The sequence below is a fragment of the Solanum lycopersicum genome, chromosome 7 (assembly GCF_036512215.1).
Source record: "Solanum lycopersicum chromosome 7, SLM_r2.1".
In the NCBI taxonomy this organism is placed as follows: domain Eukaryota; kingdom Viridiplantae; phylum Streptophyta; class Magnoliopsida; order Solanales; family Solanaceae; genus Solanum; species Solanum lycopersicum.
Genome location: NC_090806.1, coordinates 9,842,768 through 9,865,663, shown reverse-complemented (window position 1 = coordinate 9,865,663; position 22,896 = coordinate 9,842,768). Strand labels below are relative to the sequence as shown.

At 33.4% G+C, this 22,896-nt stretch overlaps 2 protein-coding genes and 1 long non-coding RNA gene across 3 annotated transcripts; 1 reads left to right on the top strand and 2 right to left on the bottom strand.

Moving 5' to 3' along the window:
- Positions 1–610: 610 nt before the first annotated feature.
- Positions 611–3,380, bottom strand: LOC138337289 (uncharacterized). The gene is made up of 4 exons (XM_069287194.1): positions 3,106–3,380; positions 2,568–2,811; positions 2,168–2,471; positions 611–687 (listed from the first exon to the last, which is right to left on the bottom strand). The coding sequence occupies exons 1-4, from the start codon at positions 3,378–3,380 to the stop codon at positions 611–613; spliced, it is 900 nt and encodes a 299-aa protein (XP_069143295.1).
- Positions 3,381–3,572: 192 nt separating this feature from the next.
- LOC138337288 (uncharacterized) lies at positions 3,573–7,125 on the bottom strand. Its single transcript, XM_069287193.1, has 6 exons — positions 7,041–7,125; positions 6,661–6,974; positions 5,859–6,591; positions 4,953–5,240; positions 3,959–4,260; positions 3,573–3,650 (listed from the first exon to the last, which is right to left on the bottom strand). The coding sequence occupies exons 1-6, from the start codon at positions 7,123–7,125 to the stop codon at positions 3,573–3,575; spliced, it is 1,800 nt and encodes a 599-aa protein (XP_069143294.1).
- A 3,289-nt stretch (positions 7,126–10,414) lies between these two features.
- LOC101261132 (uncharacterized) lies at positions 10,415–11,733 on the top strand. Its single transcript, XR_182903.5, has 2 exons — positions 10,415–10,672; positions 11,285–11,733. It is a non-coding gene; the product is annotated as an uncharacterized lncRNA (long non-coding RNA).
- The last annotated feature ends 11,163 nt before the right edge of the window (positions 11,734–22,896 follow it).

Genomic DNA, 22,896 nt, shown 5'->3' with positions numbered 1-22,896 from the left:
TCCTATCTCGTTCGTCTCTCTCCTATGTATCTATATTTCAGAATGTATCTGATATCAAAGACACATATATCTAATGTGATTTGCACGTAGCTGAGATACATTAACTATCACGACCCGAAATGGGTGTGATGACACTCGTCTTATCCCACCAAGACAAGTCAGCCTAAAACCCAATATCTAACAAAGTGCGGAACTAAATGACAACCCAACAACAATTTCTATAAAAAAAAAAAACAAGTCATATTAATTCAATCCCCAAAACCAGGTTGTCACATGCACAAGCCTCTAATGTAAATATTAGAATTGAAACAAAATAGAAGTCTAAAATGAAGTTGTCTTTCAAGTAAAAACAAAGTCATAAACTGGAGTAGGAAAGTTCGCTGAGATGACAAGCAGCTACCTCACAATCCTCCACAAGATGCCTCGGAAATGAAGAGAATGGAAGGTATCACAAAAATTCGGGCTCGTAACCTACAAAAATTTGTAGAAGCAAGGGGTGAGCACCAAACCACGCGGTACCCAACAAGCAAACCTCTAAACACAAGTTAAGTGAACAAAATACGGGTACTCCTTACACCCTATCTAGACCTCCACGCTACAGCCTAACAGTTTACAGTTTATCAAACACACAACTCAATAACCACACTCTATCAGTGTACACATTCTCAATAACAACTCCATATTCAACTGTCACAAGCTTCACAGAAAAACACTCACAAGATCACCAAAACACGTATTCAAGTTCATTAATAATAAATGTGTAATGCCATGAGATGCAATGTCAAATATAGTGATGCATGTCTTTCTTAACGATACACACCCGCTGTCTCTCAGTCCGGGACCCATGGGGGATATATCTGTCCATGCATTTCTCGTGGCGTACGACACGACCCTCGATAATAGTAACATTCGCGGCGCGCGATACGTCCCTCGAAATATGATATCCATAGCGGCGCGCGATACGACCCTCGAAATGGTACATCCTCTTACCACAACCATGGCTCAGATACAATGCAAATGACATGCTCAAATGAAAATGAGGAGATAACCATTTTGATACCAAAGCGTAATTTACAACAAGGAATACAACACCAACAAATAAGCAACAAGTCTCCAAATCATTCTCAACATCACACAAGAAGATACACGAATTTCATACGCTTAACAAGAGTTTAGAAATCCACTTGCCTTAGCCAATAGAATAATTACTCTTGGACTTGAGCCTTCCCTTTCCGTTGAGCTTCTGAATCAATGGAATCTATTCAAGTATATATTCACAATAAGGTTTAAGAACTAACAACACTCACACTTTTATGTGTTTAACCTTGAACTAAAAATACACCCCAAATTTATAATCAAGTTTATAATTCTTGATGTCAATTAAAATTTCCACTATCATAGTTTTCAAGTTTTAAAAATAGGATTGCATCTCAAATTTTTAACGTCATAATTTGAATGGTACTCACAAAATATTATTCATCTAATATTTAAATTACATACCAATATATCACAACTTGAACCATAATATAATAATTAATATTCTGAAATTTACGCCTAATGATGCCATTAACGTATTCTGCACTATATTTTTCCCCCTTTCAACCCACTAATGATTGGCTCATTATGAACCAATCATTGACCCACTAATGATTGACTCATCATGAACCAATCATTGATCAAAATGATTCAAATGTTTCCAAAATTTCTAATTATTCACGTGATTTTCTATTCTGCATTTTTCATTTTTTTTACTCATATGCTCTTCATTTATTATCATACACATATATAAAATATATTATATAATGTTGTTATATGCACACATCTATGTGCAGAAATCAAGAAAATTAAAGGAGAAGAAAACTTACCTTAAGCAGTTCGTAAGCCGCAAGTGCAGAGAAACCCTTCGCCCTTTTTTTTTCTTTTCCTTATTTATTTATTTTTGAATTATTTAAGTACTAAAAGTGATAGGTTTTACCCACTTATTTAATTAAATATAGGCTAAAGAGTATAGGGTCTTAAATAAATTATCACTTTAGCCCATAAACTATCGATTAATAAACTCAAGTTAAGCAAATATTCAAAATTTTCAAAAATGACCTTCCGGGTCATTACATTATTTTACCACTAAAATCATGTTCGTCCTCGAACATAGAGTAAAAGTAATTACCTGAAACTTCAAAAAGTTGAGGATATCTGGCACGCATGTCAGACTCAGTCTCCCAAGTTGCCTCTCCCACTGATCGGTGCTTCCATTGCACCTTCACTGAAGCAATCTCTTTGGTCCTAAGCTTTCGAATTTGCCTATTCAAAATAGCTATAGGCTCCTCCTCAAATGTCAAGTATGGATCCAACTCCACAGAGTCAAGTGAAAGCACATGAGATTCATCCGGAATATACTTCCGAATCATAGAGACATGGACAACAGGATGAACTGCCAACAAACTAGGTGGCAAGGCCAACTTATAGGCCACCTCTCCCACTCGGCTCAAAATCTCAAAAGGTCCAATTAACCTAGGGCTAAGCTTGCCCTTCTTTCCAAACCTCATCACACACTTCATGGGTGATACTCGGAGCCAAACATGATCACCCTCCATAAACACCAAGGCTCTAACTCTCCGGTCTGCATAACTCTTTTGTCGACTCTGAGCTGTAAATAATCTATACTTAATCATACGAACTTGCTCTATAGCATCTCTAAGCAAGTCTGTATCCAAAGAGTCCATCTTCGCCGAATCAAACCAACCAATCGGAGACCTACACCGTCTTCCATACAACGCCTTAAATGGGGCCATCTGGATACTAGAGTGATAACTGTTATTATAGGAAAACTCCGCTAATGGTAAATGTTGATCCCATATAGCACCAAAATCGATCACACACGCTCGAAGCATATCTTCCAATACCTGAATGGTCCACTCAGATTGACCATCTGTCTGAGGGTGAAATGCCGTACTCATATCTAACTGGGTACCCAGACCATGTTGTAATGTTTTCCAGAAATGAGAAGTAAATAGTGAACCCTGATCTGATATGATAGAAATCAGAACTCCATGTAGTCGCACAATCTGACTGATATATAGCTCGGCTAACTTTTCTTCCGTATACTTCACCCGAACCGGAATGAAGTGGGCAGACTTGGTCAGCCTATCAACAATAACCCAAATGGAGTCATAACCACTCGCTGTGGTAGGTAAACCTACAACAAAGTCCGTAGTAATCCGCTCCCACTTCCAAGTAGGAATAGGCATCCTCTGAGATACACCCCCGGGCCGCTGGTGCTCATACTTGACCTGCTGGCAAGTCAAACACCTAGAAACAAAGTCTGTAATATCTCTCTTCATTCCACACCACCAGTAATGCTGACTCAGATCATGATACATATTCGTTGCTCCCGGATGGATGGAATACCGAGAACAATGGGCCTCCTCAAGGATTAATCTAATCAAATCACCTGTCTTGGGCACACAAATCCTGCCTCTGATCCTCAAAACACCATCAGAGTCAAGGACAACCTCCTTAGTTTCCCCTCTCAATACTTTGTCTCGAATGAGACATAACTTTTCATCATTAAACTAGTGTGCATGGATCTGCTTGACTAAAGAAGATCGAGCCTCAATAAAAGCAATCATCCCATCACTCTCCTCTGAGATCTGCAATCGGACAAGACTGTTAGCTAACAATTGAACATCTCTAGCCAATGGTCTCTCCTCAATACTAAGAGATGCAAGACTCCCCATGCTATGAGTCTTCCTACTCAAAGCATCGGCCACAACATTGGCCTTCCCCGGATGATACAGAATGGTCACATTATAGTCCTTCAGCAACTCAAGCCATCTCCGCTGCCTCAAGTTCAAATCTCTCTGACTAAAGATATACTGGAGACTCCGATGATCAGTGAAGATCTCACAATGCACTCCATACAAATAATGACGCCATAACTTAAGTACAAATACCACACCGCCAACGCCAGATCATGAGTAGGGTAGTTCTTCTCATTGGACTTCAACTGCCTAGAAGCATAAGCAATCATTTTCCCCTTCTGCATCAACACACTACCTAATCCAACTCCTGAAGCATCACAATACACTATAAAGTCTACACCCTCCTCAGGTAGAGTCAACACAAGAGCTGAAGTCAACAATGTCTTGAGTGTTTGAAAGCTCTGCTCACACTCATCAGACCACTGAAAACGCACATCCTGTCGAGTCAATCTAGTTAATGGAGCTGCAATAGTAGAGAAACTCTGAACAAATCGATAGCCTGCCAATCCCAAAAAACTCCAAATCTCAGTAGGTGTAGTAGGTCGCGTCCAGCCTCTAACTGCCTCAATTTTGGCCGGATCTACTCTAATAACCTCCTTGGACACCACGTGTCCCAAGAATGTCATAGAAGTAAGCCAGAACTCACACTTTGAGAACTTGGCATACAACTTCTCTTCTCTCAACCTCTGAAGTACAATCCTCAGGTGTCGGACATGGTCCTCCTCAGTCTTAGAGTAAACCAAGATGTCATCGATGAAAACAATCATAAAAGAATCAAGGTATGGTCGAAACACCCCATTCATCAACTCCATGAATGCTGCAGGGGCATTAGTCAATCCGAAGGAATCACTAGAAACTCATAATACACATAACGGGTCCGAAAAGCTGTCTTAGGGATATATGATGCCCTAATCTTCAACTGATGATACCCAGACCTTAAATCAATCTTAGAGAACAATGATGCTCCCTGTAACTGATCAAATAAGTCATCAATACGCGGAAGAGGATACTTATTCTTCACTGTTACTTTGTTCAACTGTCTGTAATCAATACACATCCTCATAGTCCCATCCTTATTCTTCACAAACAATACAGGGGCACCCCAAGGTGACACACTAGGGCGAATAAAACCCTTACACAATAAATCCTGCAACTAATCCTTCAATTCTTTCAACTCTGCTGGAGCCATACGGTATGGAGGGATAGAAATAGGCTTAGTGCTCGGCTCTAAATCAATAGCAAAATCGATATCCCTATCGGGAGGAACACTTGGAAGATCAGAAGGAAATACATCGGAAAACTCCTGAAACACGGGAACAGAGTCAATGGGAGGTGGTTCAACACTAGTATCCCGAATAAAAGCTAAGTAAGACAAACACCCCTTCTCCACCAATCTCTGAGCACAAATAACAGAGATGACCTTTATAGGATAAGAACCACTAACACTCTTCCACTCAACCCTCAGAACACCAGGCATTGCTAAAGTCACAGTCTTAGCATTACAATCAAGGACAGCATGATAAGGAGAAAGCCAATCCATAACCAAGATAACATCAAAGTCCACCATCCCCAGAATGATTAAGTCTACCCAAGTGTCATACCCAGCCAAAGAAACAAGACAGGATCGATACACTCGATCCACCACTAAGGGCTTACCCACGGGTGTAGAAACACGAATAAGTACAGTCATGCTATCACATATTATATCAAATTTAGCAGCAAAATACGTAGACACATAAGAGAAGGTAGAACCTGGATCAAACAACACAAACGCAGGTCGATGGCATACTGGGATGATACCTGTAATAACAGCATCAGAGGTTTCCGCCTCAGGTCTCCCGAGGAAAGCATAGCAGTGGCCTCCTCGTCCACCTCCATCCTGGGTGGTACCTCTACCCCCACTTTGATGAGCTGCAACACCACTACTAGAAACTCTATCACTTCTACCTGACTAAACTCTGCCACGACCTCTACCCTGTGGTGATGGTGGTCTAGTCTGGAATGAAGAATTAGGTCGAGTCCCACCACGACCCCTTTGTGAAGTACACTACCGTATTAGATGATCAGGATCTCCACAAGTAAAACAAAATCTCTAACCTGGGAACTGTTGTGTGGACCCTGAAAACCCACTATAATTTCCGCGCCCTGTAGGTCGCTGCTGTGAACCGTACGAGCTTTGACCCGGGCTATTAGAACCCTTAGATGTCTGGCCACCCTCAAATGTCGGCATAGATGCATGAATAGGTCCCCGCTGCTTAAAAGAACCACTCACTCTCTGTGATCTCGTACCTCCAGATGAGACACCATGAAACTGGCCTGATATACGGGCACTTTCAGGGTCCCCAAACTCCTCTCTCTCCATCAATTCTGCCTCTTTGGCGGCGCTCACAATGGACTTGAAAGAAGCCCCCTCCCTAGATGCCCGAAACACAGCTGACCTTATAGAGAAAGTTAATCCCTTCACAAATCTGCGGATCCTCTCTGTCTCATTTGGAATAATGGTCAACGCATGCCTAGACAACTGGCAAAAACGCGCCTCATACTCTGTAACCGATAAACCATCCTGTCTCAAACTCTCAAACCTTAAGCGAATCTCCTCTCTCACGCTCCATGGGATAAAACGATCTTGGAATGCGCTAGAAAACTGCTCCCAAGTCACTGGAGGAGATCCAACTGGCAAACATCCTGAATACGTCCTCCACCAATCTCTCGCTGGTCCACGAAGCTGGAGTGTAGCATATCGAACTCGATGTGACTCAGCTAATCCAACCACTTCTAGTAACTCTCGACAGGTAGTTAGAAACTTATGAGCGTCCTCGCTCTTCCCACCCTGAAACTGAGGTGGGTCCATCGTTCAAAATCTCTCATACCTACGCTTCTCATCCTCTGTCAGAATAACCATCGATGCAACTTGACCCCTAACTGCTGGTGCAACATCATTCTGAACCGCGGGATCTACTAGTAGTTGCCCCACCACATCCTGAATAGCCGGAGCTTGTTGCTGCTCTTGGGTCTGAGCCCCCTCTCTAGTACGAGAGTCAAGTGGTGTGGTAGTCGCACCACCACCCTGAGAAAATCCCTCTAGCACACTTAACACCCTCAACAGTGTATCTTGAATCAAAGGTGTGACTACAGGATCTGAAGGAACCTGGTCCTCCCTGCCATCAATCTGAGGTTCTGTAGAGACCTCTCTAGCACGACCTCTCACTGGTGCTGCTCCACGTCCACGACCTCTAGCTACTGTCGTACTACTAGCACGGCCTCTAGCTCGAGATCTACCCCTACCCCTAGCTGGGGCCTCAACAACTGCCTCGGGAAGCGCCTCCCCTCTACCACCAGAAACATTAGTCCTAGTCCTCGTCATCTGTCAAAATAGTATACAACAACTCAGTACTAACGAAGGTAACTAGGCACGATGAGAAAGAATGAACAAAAGGAAGTTTCCTAGTAATCTTTATAGACTCTCAAAGATGAGTACAGACGTCTCCGTACTAATCCTTGAGACTCTACGTAGACTCGGCTTGTATACACGTGAGACCTATGAACCTGGGGCTCTGACACCATTTTGTCACGACCCGAAATAGGTGTGATGGCACTCGTCTTATCCCACCAAGACAAGTCAGCCTAAAACCCAATATCTAACAAAGTGCGGAACTAAATGACAACCCAACAACAATTTCTATAAAAAAAAAAACCAAGTCATATTAATTCAATCCCCAAAACCAGGTTGTCATGTGCACAAGCCTCTAATGTAAATATTAGAATTGAAACAAAATAGAAGTCTAAAATGAAGTTGTCTTTCAAGTAAAAACAAAGTCATAAACTGGAGTAGGAAAGTTCGCTGAGATGACAAGCAACTACCTCACAATCCACCACAAGATGCCTCGAAAATGAAGAGAATGGAAGGTATCACAAAAATTCGGGCTCGTAACCTACAAAAATTTGTAGAAGCAAGGGGTGAGCACCAAACCACGCGGTACCCAACAAGCAAACCTCTAAACACAAGTTAAGTGAACAAATACGGGTACTCCTTACACCCTATCTAAACCTCCACGCTGCAGCCTAACAGTTTACAGTTTACCAAACACACAACTCAATAACCACACTCTATCAGTTTACACATTCTCAATAACAACTCAATATTCAACTGTCAAAAGCTTCACAGAAAAACACTCACAAGATCAGCAAAACACGTATTCAAGTTCATCAATAATAAATGTGCAATGCCATGAGATGCAATGTCAAATATAATGATGCATGTCTTTCTTAACGATACACACCCGTTGTCTCTCAGTCCGGGACCCATGGGGGACATATCTGTCCATGCATCTGTCGTGGTGCACGACACGACCCTCGATAATAGTAACCTTTGCGGCGCGCGATACGTCCCTCGAAATATGATATCCATCGCGGCGCGCGATACGACCCTCGAAATGGTACATCCTCTTACCACAACCATGACTCAGATACAATGCAAATGACATGCTCAAATGAAAATGAGGAGATAACCATTTTGATACCAAAGCGTAATTTACAACAAGGAATACAACACCAACAAATAAGCAACAAGTCTCCAAATCATTCTCAACATCACACAAGAAGATACACGAATTTCATACGCTTAACAAGAGTTTAGAAATCCACTTGCCTTAGCCAATCGAATAATTACTCTTGGACTTGAGCCTTCCCTTTCCGTTGAGCTTCTGAACCAATGGAATCTATTCAAGTATATATTCACAATAAGGTTTCAGAACTAACAACACTCACACTTTTATGTGTTTAACCTTGAACTAAAAATACACCCCAAATTTATAATCAAGTTTATAATTCTTGATGTCAATTATCATAGTTTTCAAGTTTTAAAAATAGGATTGCATCCCAAATTTTTTTCAACGTCATAATTTAAATGGTACTCACAAAATCTTATTCATTTAATATTTAAATTACATACCAATATATCAAAACTTGAACCATAATAGAATAACTAATATTCTAAAATTTACGCCTAATGATGCCATTAACGTATTCTACACTATATTTTTTCCCCTTTCAACCCACTAATGATTGTCTCATTATGAACCAATCATTGACCCACTAATGATTGACTCATCATGAACCAATCATTGATCCAAATGATTCAAATGTTTCCAAAATTTCTAATTATTCACGTGATTTTCTATTCTGCATTTTTCATTTTTTTTATTTTTTACTAATATGCTCTTCATTTATTATCATACACATATATATAATATATTATAAAATATTGTTATATGCACACATCTATGTGCAGAAATCAAGAAAATTAAAGGAGAAGAAAACTTACCTTAAGCAGTTCGTAAGCCGCAAGTGCAGAGAAACCCTTCGCCCTCTTTTTTTTTCTTTTCCTTATTTTTTTTTTGAATTATTTAAGTACTAAAAGTGATAGGTTTTACCCACATATTTAATTAAATATAGGCTAAAAAGTATAGGGTCTTAAATAAATTATCACTTTAGCCCATAAACTATCGATTAATTAACTCAAGTTAAGCAAATATTCAAAATTTTCAAAAATGACCTTCCGGGTCATTACATTAACTCTCTTGTTCGCCTCTGTCCCGATGTATTTGAATTTCAAATGTATCTGGTTTAAAAGTACATGTTAACTTGAAATCTAGTATAAAATTATTAATTAGTAAGACAATATATAATTATTTTAAACTATTGAGTGGATTAGTATTTATTCCATAAAAGTCCTTTAGGGCATCCTTCAATTAAAAACAGAAGAAGCTAATATTGTTTTAACAAGCTAGCTAATCATAATTCGACTGCGTACTTTTACTTGTACATTTATTTCTCTGGAGTCATGTTGTGTAGATTTTGACCATATATCTTAAAGATTAAATTTTCTCATATTAATATGGAAAATTGATTGTAACTTATAATATTTTTCATATAATTTTTAAATATTTAAATTTAAAATATTAAACTAATCTAATTCAGTTTTGCTTAAAAAATTAATTAAATTAGCTCTTATTATGTGGCAAATAGAAATTAACCAAAGAAGTATATGAGAGAATCAATTCAGTTCATTTGTACCATGAGGGACAAAAAGGTATCAACTATTTAACTAATAAAAAGTATTTTTAGTGTTGTGAATGAGGTAAGTCCGTTGAAATTGAAGAATCTAATCAAACACTTAAATTGCAGGATTATTAACTATTGTTTCACAAGTTAATTAGTATAATCACATGTATATAAATACGAACTACATTGAAATAGTCACAATCTAAAATTATACCTTATTACAAATTTATTCAAATGTTTTTGGCAAAAGAAATCTTAAAGAATCTTCCCACAAAACTTTTCCAAAATTGGAGAAGGAAGAAGGAGAGGTAAGAAAGAAATTGTCATTCTAATTTTTTTTTCTTTTTATTTTGGAAAAGATACGTAGTTAAACATTTTATAATTCTAAAGAGACACAACTTTAAAGTAATTTTGTCTCTTCCCGTTTATTGATAAATCAAATATATAAGGTGGTTACAATATTTTAATGTCAAGTCAATTCTTTTGTGCATACCATTACCGTGTTCTACGTTTAAAGAAAAACACAAAAAAGTATGAAATATTTAACTAGTATATCATATTATAATATCCCTTACTTCATTCCTTGAACTACGCATTTCTTCTTTAAAATAAAATAGCCAACAAGTTGCTTAATTATATTAGAACAATTGACCAAACCATTAAATAAATTGGCAAACCTTGCTATAAATACTTGGCTTAATCACTAAATAGTTTCAACACACTTCAAAGAAAATAGAAATTAAAGCTCAAATAATTACATCCAAAGGATAGGAATATGGCTAAGTCATTATTGAACTACACAACCTTCCTTGCTCTCCTTTTATGCTTCCTCCTCATATCATCCAATGGTTTGTACATCTTAATTTGTTTGCCATTTCATTTAATTATTATGCCTTTATACTACTAAAAAACAATGGACTTATAGACAAACTTCGTCGCTGATCCATCGCTATTTTAAATCTATCGCTAATTCGTTGTTAAATAGGATTAGGGATGGATTTCACTGTTTACCTACAAAATTTGTTCACTGCTAAATCCAGTTTTTTTAGTAGTTTGCTCACCATCCATTTTGCTCTCTCTCTATATATACCTAAAATTACAATTAACTAGTATATATATCTAATAGAATTGGGAGGATTCATCCTAAAATATTTACTAATTCATGTTGTGTGTGTAGGCTAATTATCCTTTTTGCGCATGGATTGTTTTCGCAGGGTGTATAAGAATAATGTTGAATAGAATGTATTTGTAATACTTGCATACTTTAATAGTAATATCTGCATAATTTATGCCAAAAAGTATTTCTTTTGTAGAGTTTGATTTAGTATATATATATATATTCAAAATAAAACGCATTCGGTATCATTTCTATGTGAAACAATGTTATATTTAAATAATTTCTCATGTTTTTTTTTCCGTATAAAGTCAAAATCAGATGAACAAATTGTTGTTGGATGCAGAGATTGAAGTTGTTGAGGGGAAAACTTGCCGATGGCAGAGCAATTTATATCGATCGAGGTTTTGTTTGTCTAGCAAGTATTGTGTAAAACGTTGCAGAGATGAGATTTCAAAGGTAACCAAAGGTCAGTGCATTACAAAAGGCTGGGGTCGTTATTGCTTCTGTTGGCGCACAGGGGCCTGCCCTCCTAAGCCTTAAATCAATCAATAACAAAATTAATGTTATGCATGGTGTGTGTGTGTGTTATCAAGAATAAAAAACACTATCAATTCTATCATTAGAATTGTAGTGATTGTGAGGAAATTGTACTTTTATCATTATGATGTTTGTATTGTATTTTCTTCTTTGGTCATGTTCCCTAGTTTTTTTAAAGTCAATTTAAATAAATTGTTTATGGTCATTGTCATTGACTAGACTACTATATGTAATATATAATTTGGGTTGCACTTAGCCATTATTTGTTTGCATTTAATAGAGGTTCAAATCTTAATCATTCAGATTCATTTGTTTGCACTTAATAGGGGTTTGAATCTTAATCATTCCGATTCAGTCCATTAAGTGTGTTTGATTTTTAGGTCTGAATCTGAATGATTCAGATTCAACCCGTTAAGTCCATTTGCTTCTTTTTTTCAAAAGCCTCTTAATGGACCTGAAAAGGTCTGAACGGATCAGCTCCACACGAGAGCCTTAACATCATTAAAACTTATTTAATAAGTTATAAAATAATACAGTCGCCTCTCTCAGTCTTTACATGACTTTTGCTCTCACAACTACAAACTTTCTTCCTCTCTTTTCTCAATCAAACACAAATTGTTGAACTAGTTGGTGACAAAAATAATGGAGCTCTTAATAATTCTCCATCTCAAACTTCAGTTTCACCTGGAAAAAAAAATTTTGGGGATGAAAAAAACTTATTCATCTGAATTGGAAATTGATAAGAAGATAATTACTAATCTGGAGTTATTGATTAAAGAAATAGTACACCTACATATGAAGAATATATGGAAAAATTAGATGAACTTGAATAGAGAGTCTGTATTGTACAAGTGTTAGTATATTTTGTGATAGTTTCCACTACAAAAAAACATGAATGGTGTTAGAGGTTCACAAGTTAGAGAATTGGATTAAGGTTATTGGGAAAAAAATAAGAATTCTTTAGTATTTCTAAATAGCCAAAATATATGTTAGGCATTGATAATGTGACACCTTATTTATTATTTTTCAACTAGTATTTATCATAGTTAATGAAGTTTTTGTTATTATATTGTGCCTATAAAATACTTTTCATTCATGATTTCTTTTTATGTCATGCTTGATGATTATCATATTCTTATAAGATAATGTTTGATTTCAATGCATATTCAGATATTGAAAACAAACAATAATTATTCAATGTTCAAATTTGAAGACCGCATCTTTATATTTAAATGTGTATTCAGATCTAGAAATCTAACTCTTGATGCAAATTTTAATGTTCAAACGTGTATTCAGATTTAGAGATTTTAGTCTTAATGAAAACAAATAATGTCGTATATCCAATGCAAGTACTAAATAAAGAAGATAGTTGTAGTAGGCTAATTATCAACATAAAATTGGTGAAACATTTGTAAGAATAATTTTAATTAGAATATATATTCACTCAATAGAATCTCATTAAATCAAAATTGAGTTTACAAATTATTATTGAAAAATCATTCTAAAAATACCACTTATTATTATTTTTTTGCTGGGTAAATAAACTTGAATTTTCATTAATTATTTGCATAATTTTTAAATATATATGTAGATATGATTGTCCAAGAAATTCTTCCAAGGGTATATACAGATAGTGTGAAAGATATGAATTCAAATATCTATAATAGTGACATTAATTATTAGTAATTGAGTTTTGAATAAATTTATACAAAAATAATTTTTTCGCGTAAGTGCAATTAAATCAATATTGTATCCTTTTCTTAATGTAAGAGAAGTCACTAAAGAGGTTAGTTAGTTGTATATTTTTTTGTCACAATCTAAATCGAGTCGTGAATGTCACCCACACTCAACCTCTTAAACGGTCAAATCAATGAATTCAATTCCAACTTTTATTTATCATTCAACTTACAAAATACTAACCATAATGCGGAAGCTTAAATTTTATTAGTGTAAGAAACATAAATTCATTATAGTCTACAATATATCATTCCCAAAAACTGAAAGTCATCACGTCAAGTACATCTAATCTCCAAATACTAAGTCTAAGAGTATCAAAGACACTGAAATAAATGAAATAAAGTAATTTATATTTAAAAATTAAGGACATCAGGTCATCACCGAGAGAATCGACACAAGCTTGAATGAATAGCTCACCCTTGAAACTGATATGCTGAGATTGACTAGAGCTTAAGGCGAGTCAAAGTCTCTGGTATACTCGCTACGCTTCATAAAAGAAAAACAAAGAAAAACACTAGTAAGGCTCGGTTGAGTAGATATCATCGGCAAACTCAAAATAGTAACTAATACACAATGAATAATAGTATAAAATCAACCATGACACATAGAATGTGATAACCAACAAACAACATGAACAAGTGACAACTGAAGCAAATACGTAATAAATCATAATATCAAGCACACACACGAGGACTCATGCCTCCACACCACACTCGTTTGAGGAATGATTTCTTTGAGATTGAGTACATTAAGGTAATTCAATATATTTTTCATTTAATATTACTGTATCATAATGTGAAACTTCGATCCAATTATACTGTGTCTGAACGTGACACTCTGATCTAATAATTTTGTATCGGAATGTAACACTCCGATTCAATTATATTGTGTCGAAACGTGACAATCTGATTCATAATACCATGTTGGAATGTGACACTCCAATCCGTAATATTGTGTTTGAACGCGACACTCCGATCCATAATATCGTGTCAGAACGTGACACCCCGATCCAATACTATAGTTAATTTATCATTTATTATCACCACTTTTCACTGAATTAATAATATTTTATCAAGCCTTCTTTATTTTAGGCATCACTTAGGTAGGGAAGGCTCAAGATTATAAATTTCACGATCTCAGAATTTCAGACAAATCACAAAACACACAACCAAGCCACACAATTACACAATCAAGTACATAGAGAACTTCACAATATCATTCAATGCATACAAATCACTACTAAGAGTCTACCTGTCACAAATAATAAATCATAATCTACCTCAACCAAAAAACCGAAGTCAAGAGAGCTATTCTTCCAATTATTCCCCTTTCCTCAATGCCTCCGAATGTTTCCAATCTATCAATTATACATTATTGTAAGTAAATAATTCCATCGATCCCCATATTACCATGAACACTTTCCTAAATTTCAAGCCTAGGATTAAGATTTAATTTTTCAAAATAACATCACTTTAGTGCATTTTATATAATTCAACACCAATATTTAATTACTTAACTCAATATATAAAAACTTGAATCATAGTGTTATAATCAAATAGTTCTTTTAAAAAGAATCAACCCAATAATTCATGAAACTAGTGACTGTAACTACAAGTTAAATCTAATATATTTTTAACCTTAATCATATGCCTGATCATTAAATTGTCATTGTCCGTCCTTAATTACTACCTTAATTTATTGTTTCTAATATTTATCCAATCACATACCACTTATCCCTAGTCCCTATAGATAATTATTATAACCGGTAACAATATGTTCGCCCTCAACTTAATGAGCCGTCAAAGCAGCTATAATAATATCAATGGCCTCTATGCATATTCACAACATATTAAACTCAATTCAATTTCAACAATCATTATTCTAGTTATTGGTCATTGACATTTGGTCTCAATTTTCTAATCAAATTCGTGTGAGTTCCAAAGAAATAACAATTCACCTCTTTCTTCTTAAACACATAACAATATAATAATCTACTTATATAAGCGCTAATTTGATATTGAAAGCTGAGAAAAAAAAATTTCACTTGAATAGTTAGTTGTAAATTGGTTTTTGTAGTCGAGAATCCTTTTACAGATTACTTACAACTCTAATTATAGATAAATAATTATAAAGTGGTCAAACTGAATCACAATTAATTTTAATGTTATTTTCTTTAATCATCAACTATATGAATTATTAAAATTACTCCCTTACTTCTATGATTATAGTTACAAATAGTTCAATATACCAATTTAGAATCTATTAAAATAATTTTCTTATACTCAAACGATCAAATGGATCGTTACAACTTTCCTCTCATTGAAATTTCACTTTCAAAACAATCCACCAACCTCTTTAAATTCATTCAAATCTTGCTTTCACTGAAAAATTATAATTTGTCTACAATTTTTTTCTAATATATTTATATCAAAATGTTGAATATTTTTGAATTTTTCATGTGTTTGATTTTTAATTTTAATCATAACTTCTTTATATATCTCTATCTATATCTATATCTATATCTATATTTCTCTCTCTCTCTCTCTCTCTATATATATATATATATATATATTTATTTATTTTTGGACACGTGTATCCCATGCAAGTTGTCACGTAAAGAAGACAATTGCAGTAGGCTAACTGTTAATATAAAATCGGTAAAACATGTGTAAGAATACTTCTAATTATAATATATATATTCACTTAATAGTATTTTATTAATTCATAATGGAGTATACAAATTACTATTGAAAATCATTCTACAAAAATTACATGTTATTATGTTCTTGCAAGGTAGCAGTGTTTGTTTATAGAAAAAATAAATAAATTTGGATCTTATTTAGTTATTTGCATAGTTTTTAAATATATATGTATATATGTTTTCCAAATAAATTCTACTCAATTTATATACAAATAGTGTGAAAGATATTTTAGATTTTAGAAAGCCATATATTAATTATGAATTTAAATATCTATAATAATGACACTAAATATTAGTAACTGAGTTTTGAATAAATTTTTTACATATTTAATATATTTATTAATACAATCAATGAATTTTGATTAAAATTGTTGAATTTATCGTTTAATTAGTGCTATGATTAAATCAATATATATTGTTTTTATGTAAGAAGAAATTAATGAGGTTTGCTAATTGTATATTTCCTCTAATGAAAAATTAATTTCAAAACAATTCACCAACCTCTGAGAGTCAAAATTTATTCGAATCTTGCTTTCACTGAAACATGTTAGTCTTTTTCTAATAATTTTATTGATTTTTTCATGTGTTTAGTTTTTATTTTAAGCATAATCTTGTATATATATGCTAGTTTCTGAACACATGTATTGCACGTGTATTTAATGCAAGTAGTACATATTATATAAATCCTATTAAAAGTATAGTATAATGAATAAAAGAATTAAGTGGGAAAAAAATACAAGTTGAAATAGTTGAATAGTCCACTTATTCAAATGACTTCTTTTGTTGAATAATAGATTAATTTAATTTATCTGAACCTACAAAATTGAACAACTAAATATAGCTAAATAGGTAAAATTTATAATGAATTATATTTTGAGAAAACATGTTAAGTATATATGATATTTTTTTATAAACAATGTTTTTGTTGTGTGTTTCACTTTGTTGTTTTGATTCAAAATTTCAACCGTTAAAACTATTTTCATGTATTAATTGTATTTATCCACTTATAATTTTGTGATTAGGAAAACCTTAATAAATATAAATCACTAACATACCAAATATGTATACTTATTTTTTATTTATTTATCCACCTTTCTTTATCAAAACTTCAGCAACTTTAAGATATAAAAAATTAAAGTTTCAGAACATTTTAAGCTAAGAAACTACTCAAGATAATGAATGGGCATGACATATAAGAGGACCAAAAAGTCAATCTCTAATACTTCTATGTAAAAACACCAATTTAATTTGGACGATCATAAACATGAATATAAAACGTTGATAATGTATAAAACATAAGCTCACAAAAATTTATATAAGTATGGATATACATTTTTATGAGTGTTCACAAAAAAAAGGCTGGAAAATGAATTTACTCATTAAATTTTGTAACTTTCATCTACTTTTTCTTCTTATTGAGAAAGTTGTATATATTCTTAATTCATAAATTCATAAATTCACTAGAGAACTTGACAACGCATCGCGCAATCATTAAATAATATATACAGTTCGATCAATCTTATATTTACTTTATTATCTAATTGTAATATAATTACTTATTTTAATTTTAATTATATTACGAAAACTCCTTCATTAATTGTTATATCTTTTTTTATATTCTCCAATTAAAATAGTCTCAAAAGTGTTATAAAATAAATAGCTTTACAAATTAATAAATGTATGATAAACTAACTAGCTTAGCAAACCAATATTGATTAACTAAATTAAAATAAGAACAAGCAAAGAGAGAGGGTAATCTATTACAACCTCTCTCTTATTTCAGTGTATGAAGTAATGTATAAACTATTACTTGGCCACTAAGAAGTTATCCACTTGGTCAAGTGATGACATGTTTCAAATATGTGACCCTACATGTCACTAATTTAAAATTGAAAGTGATGACATTTCTCAAATTGGTCGCTCCACATGGCATTCACCTTAGTTTTAAAATACTCTCCCTTAAATGTCCATGTAAAAAAAAAGTTGAAGGAACAAAAATATACATAGACATTCATAATATACATTATTTGCTGCCTCATTAGAAATCTTTCTAAGAAAACTTAACGGGACAAAATCTAGACTAAAAAAAGAGTGCAGCGCGTATGTTACATTATCACTTGAACGAATTTGTTGTTATCAATATCATTGTTCTTCTCAAGATGATATGGTTAAGAATAACTTTGGTGAAATGTTCTATTTCATTTTATGAAGCATCATTTTAGTTGAGTTATGCATGCAACATTGTCTTCAAAAGCAGTGTGGGTACCTTGACATCACACTTCAAACCAAATCCTTTTTTGATGAAATGTATCTAATCTCAATCATACACATTCTCTACTTGTTTCGTGAATAGCTATTATCTTAACATGATTTGAAGAAGTAGCGGCAATGGATTGCTTCGTAGATCACCATAATATAGCAGTACCTTTGTACGTAAGCAAATAGTTTGTTTGTGATCATACTTTATATGAATCAGATAAATAACCTGCATCTGCTTGACTAACAAGATCTGCAATATCTGTTGTTAGTATAAAATAGACTCATATCACTAGTCCCCTTTAAAATATCACAATATATGTTTAATTTCATTCCAATGTCTTCGTGTAGGGGAAAAATTATATCTTGCAAATAAATTAATAGAAAATGCTATGTTAAGTCTCGTAGCATTAGCAAGATACATAAGTGCACCAATTGCACTAAGATAAAGTACGTCAGGACCAAGGGGTTCCTCATTCTCCTCTTGAGGTCAAAACGGATCCTTACTCACCTCAAGTGATTGAACAACCATTTAAGTATTTAATGAATGTACATTGTCCATGTAAAATTGTTTTAATTTTTTTTCAATATGTGCAGATTGATGGATAAAGATTTCGTTTACTAAGTGATCAATTTGTAGACAAGACAAAGTTTGGTCTTTCCAAGGTCGTTCATCTCAAATTGTTTTTTAGATACTCAATTTCCTTTTGAACCTCTTTAGGCTTCCATTGAGCTTTATATAATCAACATAAACGGCAAGAATAACAAACCTGATATTGTTTTCTTAATCAAGATACAAGGACAAATTACATCGTTTATATAATCTTCTTTTATCAAGTATTCATTGAGGCAATTATAACACATGCGCCCTAATTGTTTAAAGTCGTATAATGATTTTTGTAATTTTATTAAGCACATTTTCCGAGATTTTAAACTATATGCTTCAGGAATTTTAGATGTATTTCAGAATTTCATGTACAGCTATACTCAGGAGATATCGAAAAGTTATTGCATTCATAATCTGTGAATATGTTACTTCATAGTTGACACCGGCTCTTTGAGAGAATACTTGTGCAACAAGGCGTGTCTTGTATCTACCAATTTCATTTCTCTCATTTCTTTTTCGTATAAAGATTCATTTATAGCCAACTGATTTAACATCATTAGGACTTTGGACTACTGATCCAAAAACCTCATGTTTAGCAAGTAAATTCAATTTTGATTGAATTGCCTCTTGCCATTTTGGTCAATCACATTTCCGTCGACATTCTTCGATAGACAGAGCTTCAAAATCCTTACTGTCTTGCATAATATTAAGTGCAATGTTATAAGCAAGAATATTATCCGCCATAATGTTTGATCGATTCAACTTTATCCCAATATCCCAAGAACTTATTGATAGTTCTTCATTCACTTGAGTCTCGTGTCATGATTTCTTCAGAAATCATGATTATTCATTTTTTTTACCAATAATAAAGCATTATACTTTTTTTGCTAAACCATTTCAAAATTCATATTTATATGCTTGTAATCTTTGTTTTGATAAAAAATTTGACATAAATTGTTCCTTGAGAGGTAGAAAAGAGATTCAAATTATTAATAATGTCTCAAGTAATCATTTAGGCAAAATATATACACGGTTCAACTTCACAATCCAACAAAGTACTCTCCTTATTTCTAGTTGGAATCAACATGTTGCATCAAAGGTACTAGAAGATCTTTACCTATATCTAATTGAACACTCATGAGAAGTTTTACCACCTATATTGTGATTTTATACACATTGAAACTCTTCGCAATCTAAAATTGAATAGATGTAACTTGTACCTATCTTCAGATTTATGATTCTTGAAATCTTTTAATATAACTAATATTCAATTCGTGTCTTATTATTAGATTATGGTTTAAAGATGTGTGGTTCTCAAGTCTTCGACTATGGAGAGTTGTTCTTCTATTGTTGAACTCACAATACAAGGTTCAAACAAGTTTAAAACTCTTTTGATTAGTAGCTATGTTGACATAATTTTGATCACTATTGATAATTCAAGTATTAACATATGGAATTAACAAAATCAAGGTTGTTGATCCAATAAGATTAAAAGATGTGATCATTTTCACTAATATGTTGTAGCCCTTAGTAGAACAAGAAATCAATATCACATCTTATACTGAAAATCAATCAAAAAAAGTTGATTTTATTTATTTCACCATTATAATGAGATGTGTTAATACTTTGGATTATTAAATACAACTAAAACTATGTCAACACAAACTTTAATTAAAAAAATTCTTAACTTGGTTCAACCTTTAATTATGAGTTGACCAAAATAAGAACAACCATCCAAAGTCAAAGACTCAAAACAACACAACTCCTTAACACCAACTTAATAAATAAATTACCACTTAAACCTTAGTTAGACTGAAAGATTTCAAGAATTGTTACCAATTGATTCAACCAGATATAGCTCGACCTCTTCTAGGACCTGTGATATAACATGTTAAATTCAACCCTTGAAAAACGAAATGTACTCTGTTGGCTTGTGAAATCGAAAACCTATAGTTGTTTTGACTAAATAATTACCAGAGATATAATCAATAATAGGATCTCTTTACTACTTCATAAGGAAAAAATTCATTTCAACATTTCTATCAAAACAAAAATAAAATAAAAAGAAACATTTAAGACACGATGTGAGGAAAATATTTAGGCACGATATGAGAATACAATGTGAGAGACCTATGTATTTATAGGGCGTGAACTGAAGAGATGTTTGGGAGATTCTTAATGCACTCAACAGATTACCTTAATGTGCTGCTTATCTTTGGAAAAAAAAATTCAAAGAAATCAGAATATAATCAAATTTCATTTTAAAAAATAATCTATAGTTATAGCTAATATAAAAGGGAACTTTCACATAAGGCCACTAAAAAATAGCTTAATTACTCTTCATAGTTATAATTTAATAATTACAATTAGTAGCTACATGTTACAGGGAGGAGAGAAGCGAGCGAGAATGGGAGAGGAGAGAGACGAGAGAGAGGGGGCAACAAGTGGGAGAGAGGTGAATTGTATATGTATATTAGTTAGATAATTGTATATTAAACATATGCACTTGGATATATGGAAAGCGAGATTGGAAGAGAGGAGAGAGAAGAGAGGCGAGCGAGATTGGGAGAGGGAGGAGAAAGGCGAGCAAGAGAGGGCAGAGAGTGGGAGAGAGGTGAATTGTATATGTATATTGGTTAGATAATTGTATATTATACATATGCATTTGTATAAAAAGCAAGCGAGATTGGGAGAAAGAGGAGAGAGGCGAGCAAGATTGGGAGAGGAAGGAGAGAGGCAAGCGAGAGAGGGCAGAGGAAGGAGAGAGGCGAGCTAGAGAGGGCAGAGAGTGGAAGAGAGGTGAATTGTATATGTATATTGATTAGATAATTGTATATTATACATATGTATTTGTATATTCCGGTGAATTATACATATACAAATGTGGCTAATTATACAAACTCGAAGTCAGCCACATAATTAATTTATAATGTTAGTCGTGAGTGGTAATTATAACAACTATAACTATGATGAGTAATTAAGTAGTATAAGTTTGCATAAACGCGCAATTTTCCTTTAAACTTTTGTAGAAAATACAAACAAAGAGAAATCATAAAGTGAACTAAAAAACATTGTTCTTACAATCTTAGCTAATTATTTAAAAAGAAAAAAAATACGAAATCAATATATAATCTTCCGAATTCTGGTCGACATCCATAATTTCCACAAGCTGATCATTATCAATAGCCTTCATTTTATTCTTCATACCTTCCATTATTAACTTTGATGATCACTCAACTATCAATTGTTTTCACAGAAAATCACTTAACTTTCATTTTCAACTCAAAAGTCCTCAACTATGATTTCTTTTACACAAGAAGTCAGTCAACCTATTTAATTATTTTTTTTTTCATTAAAATCTAGTAACATGGTTGATAATTGAAGAGAGACATGTAGTTACAGTTTTTTGTAAATGTTACTGTAACTTATGGGTGTAGTGATTTCTTGAAGAGTTAAAAAGTCACTCAACTTTAATGGTAAATTCTTGAAAAGTTAAAAAGTCATTCAACTTTAATGGTTTCACACTTATAGAATAATAATTAATTAATTAATAATAATAATAATATGATAATGATAATTAAAAACTTGATATGATGATATGATGGTATGATATGATATGATATATAAAATCTTAATAAGCTAAGTCTAAGAAGGAACTGCAACCTACCTCAAGGGTGAAACGACACTCGAACCTCTACTCAGGTGCTTTTCCTTTCCGAATTGCTTCCAAACACTGTCACGCTATCTAATTTATATTTATCCATTTATAACTCTCTTGTTGAAAGTGAAATTGTGTTTATAAAACTAAACTAACAACATTATTAAAATTAATGAGATGAAACAGGTCAAATTGGACGAGTCATGACGCAACCCGTTTTTAACCCATTTGAGGTCAAAATAAACTTGGTCAGGACCAAAAACCAATTTCTGTTTCAACTCATTTTAATTACTTCAATTTCTATTCAATCCGTCCATTTGATACCCCTACAAGGCTACATTATACACATTTCACTTGTATCGTATGGGTGGAGGCAAATGAAATTGTAGATGGACCTTAAGGTGAGGAGTCGTTCACTAAGAGTCATTATCTAAATTAGGCAAATGTGTGAATATTTTT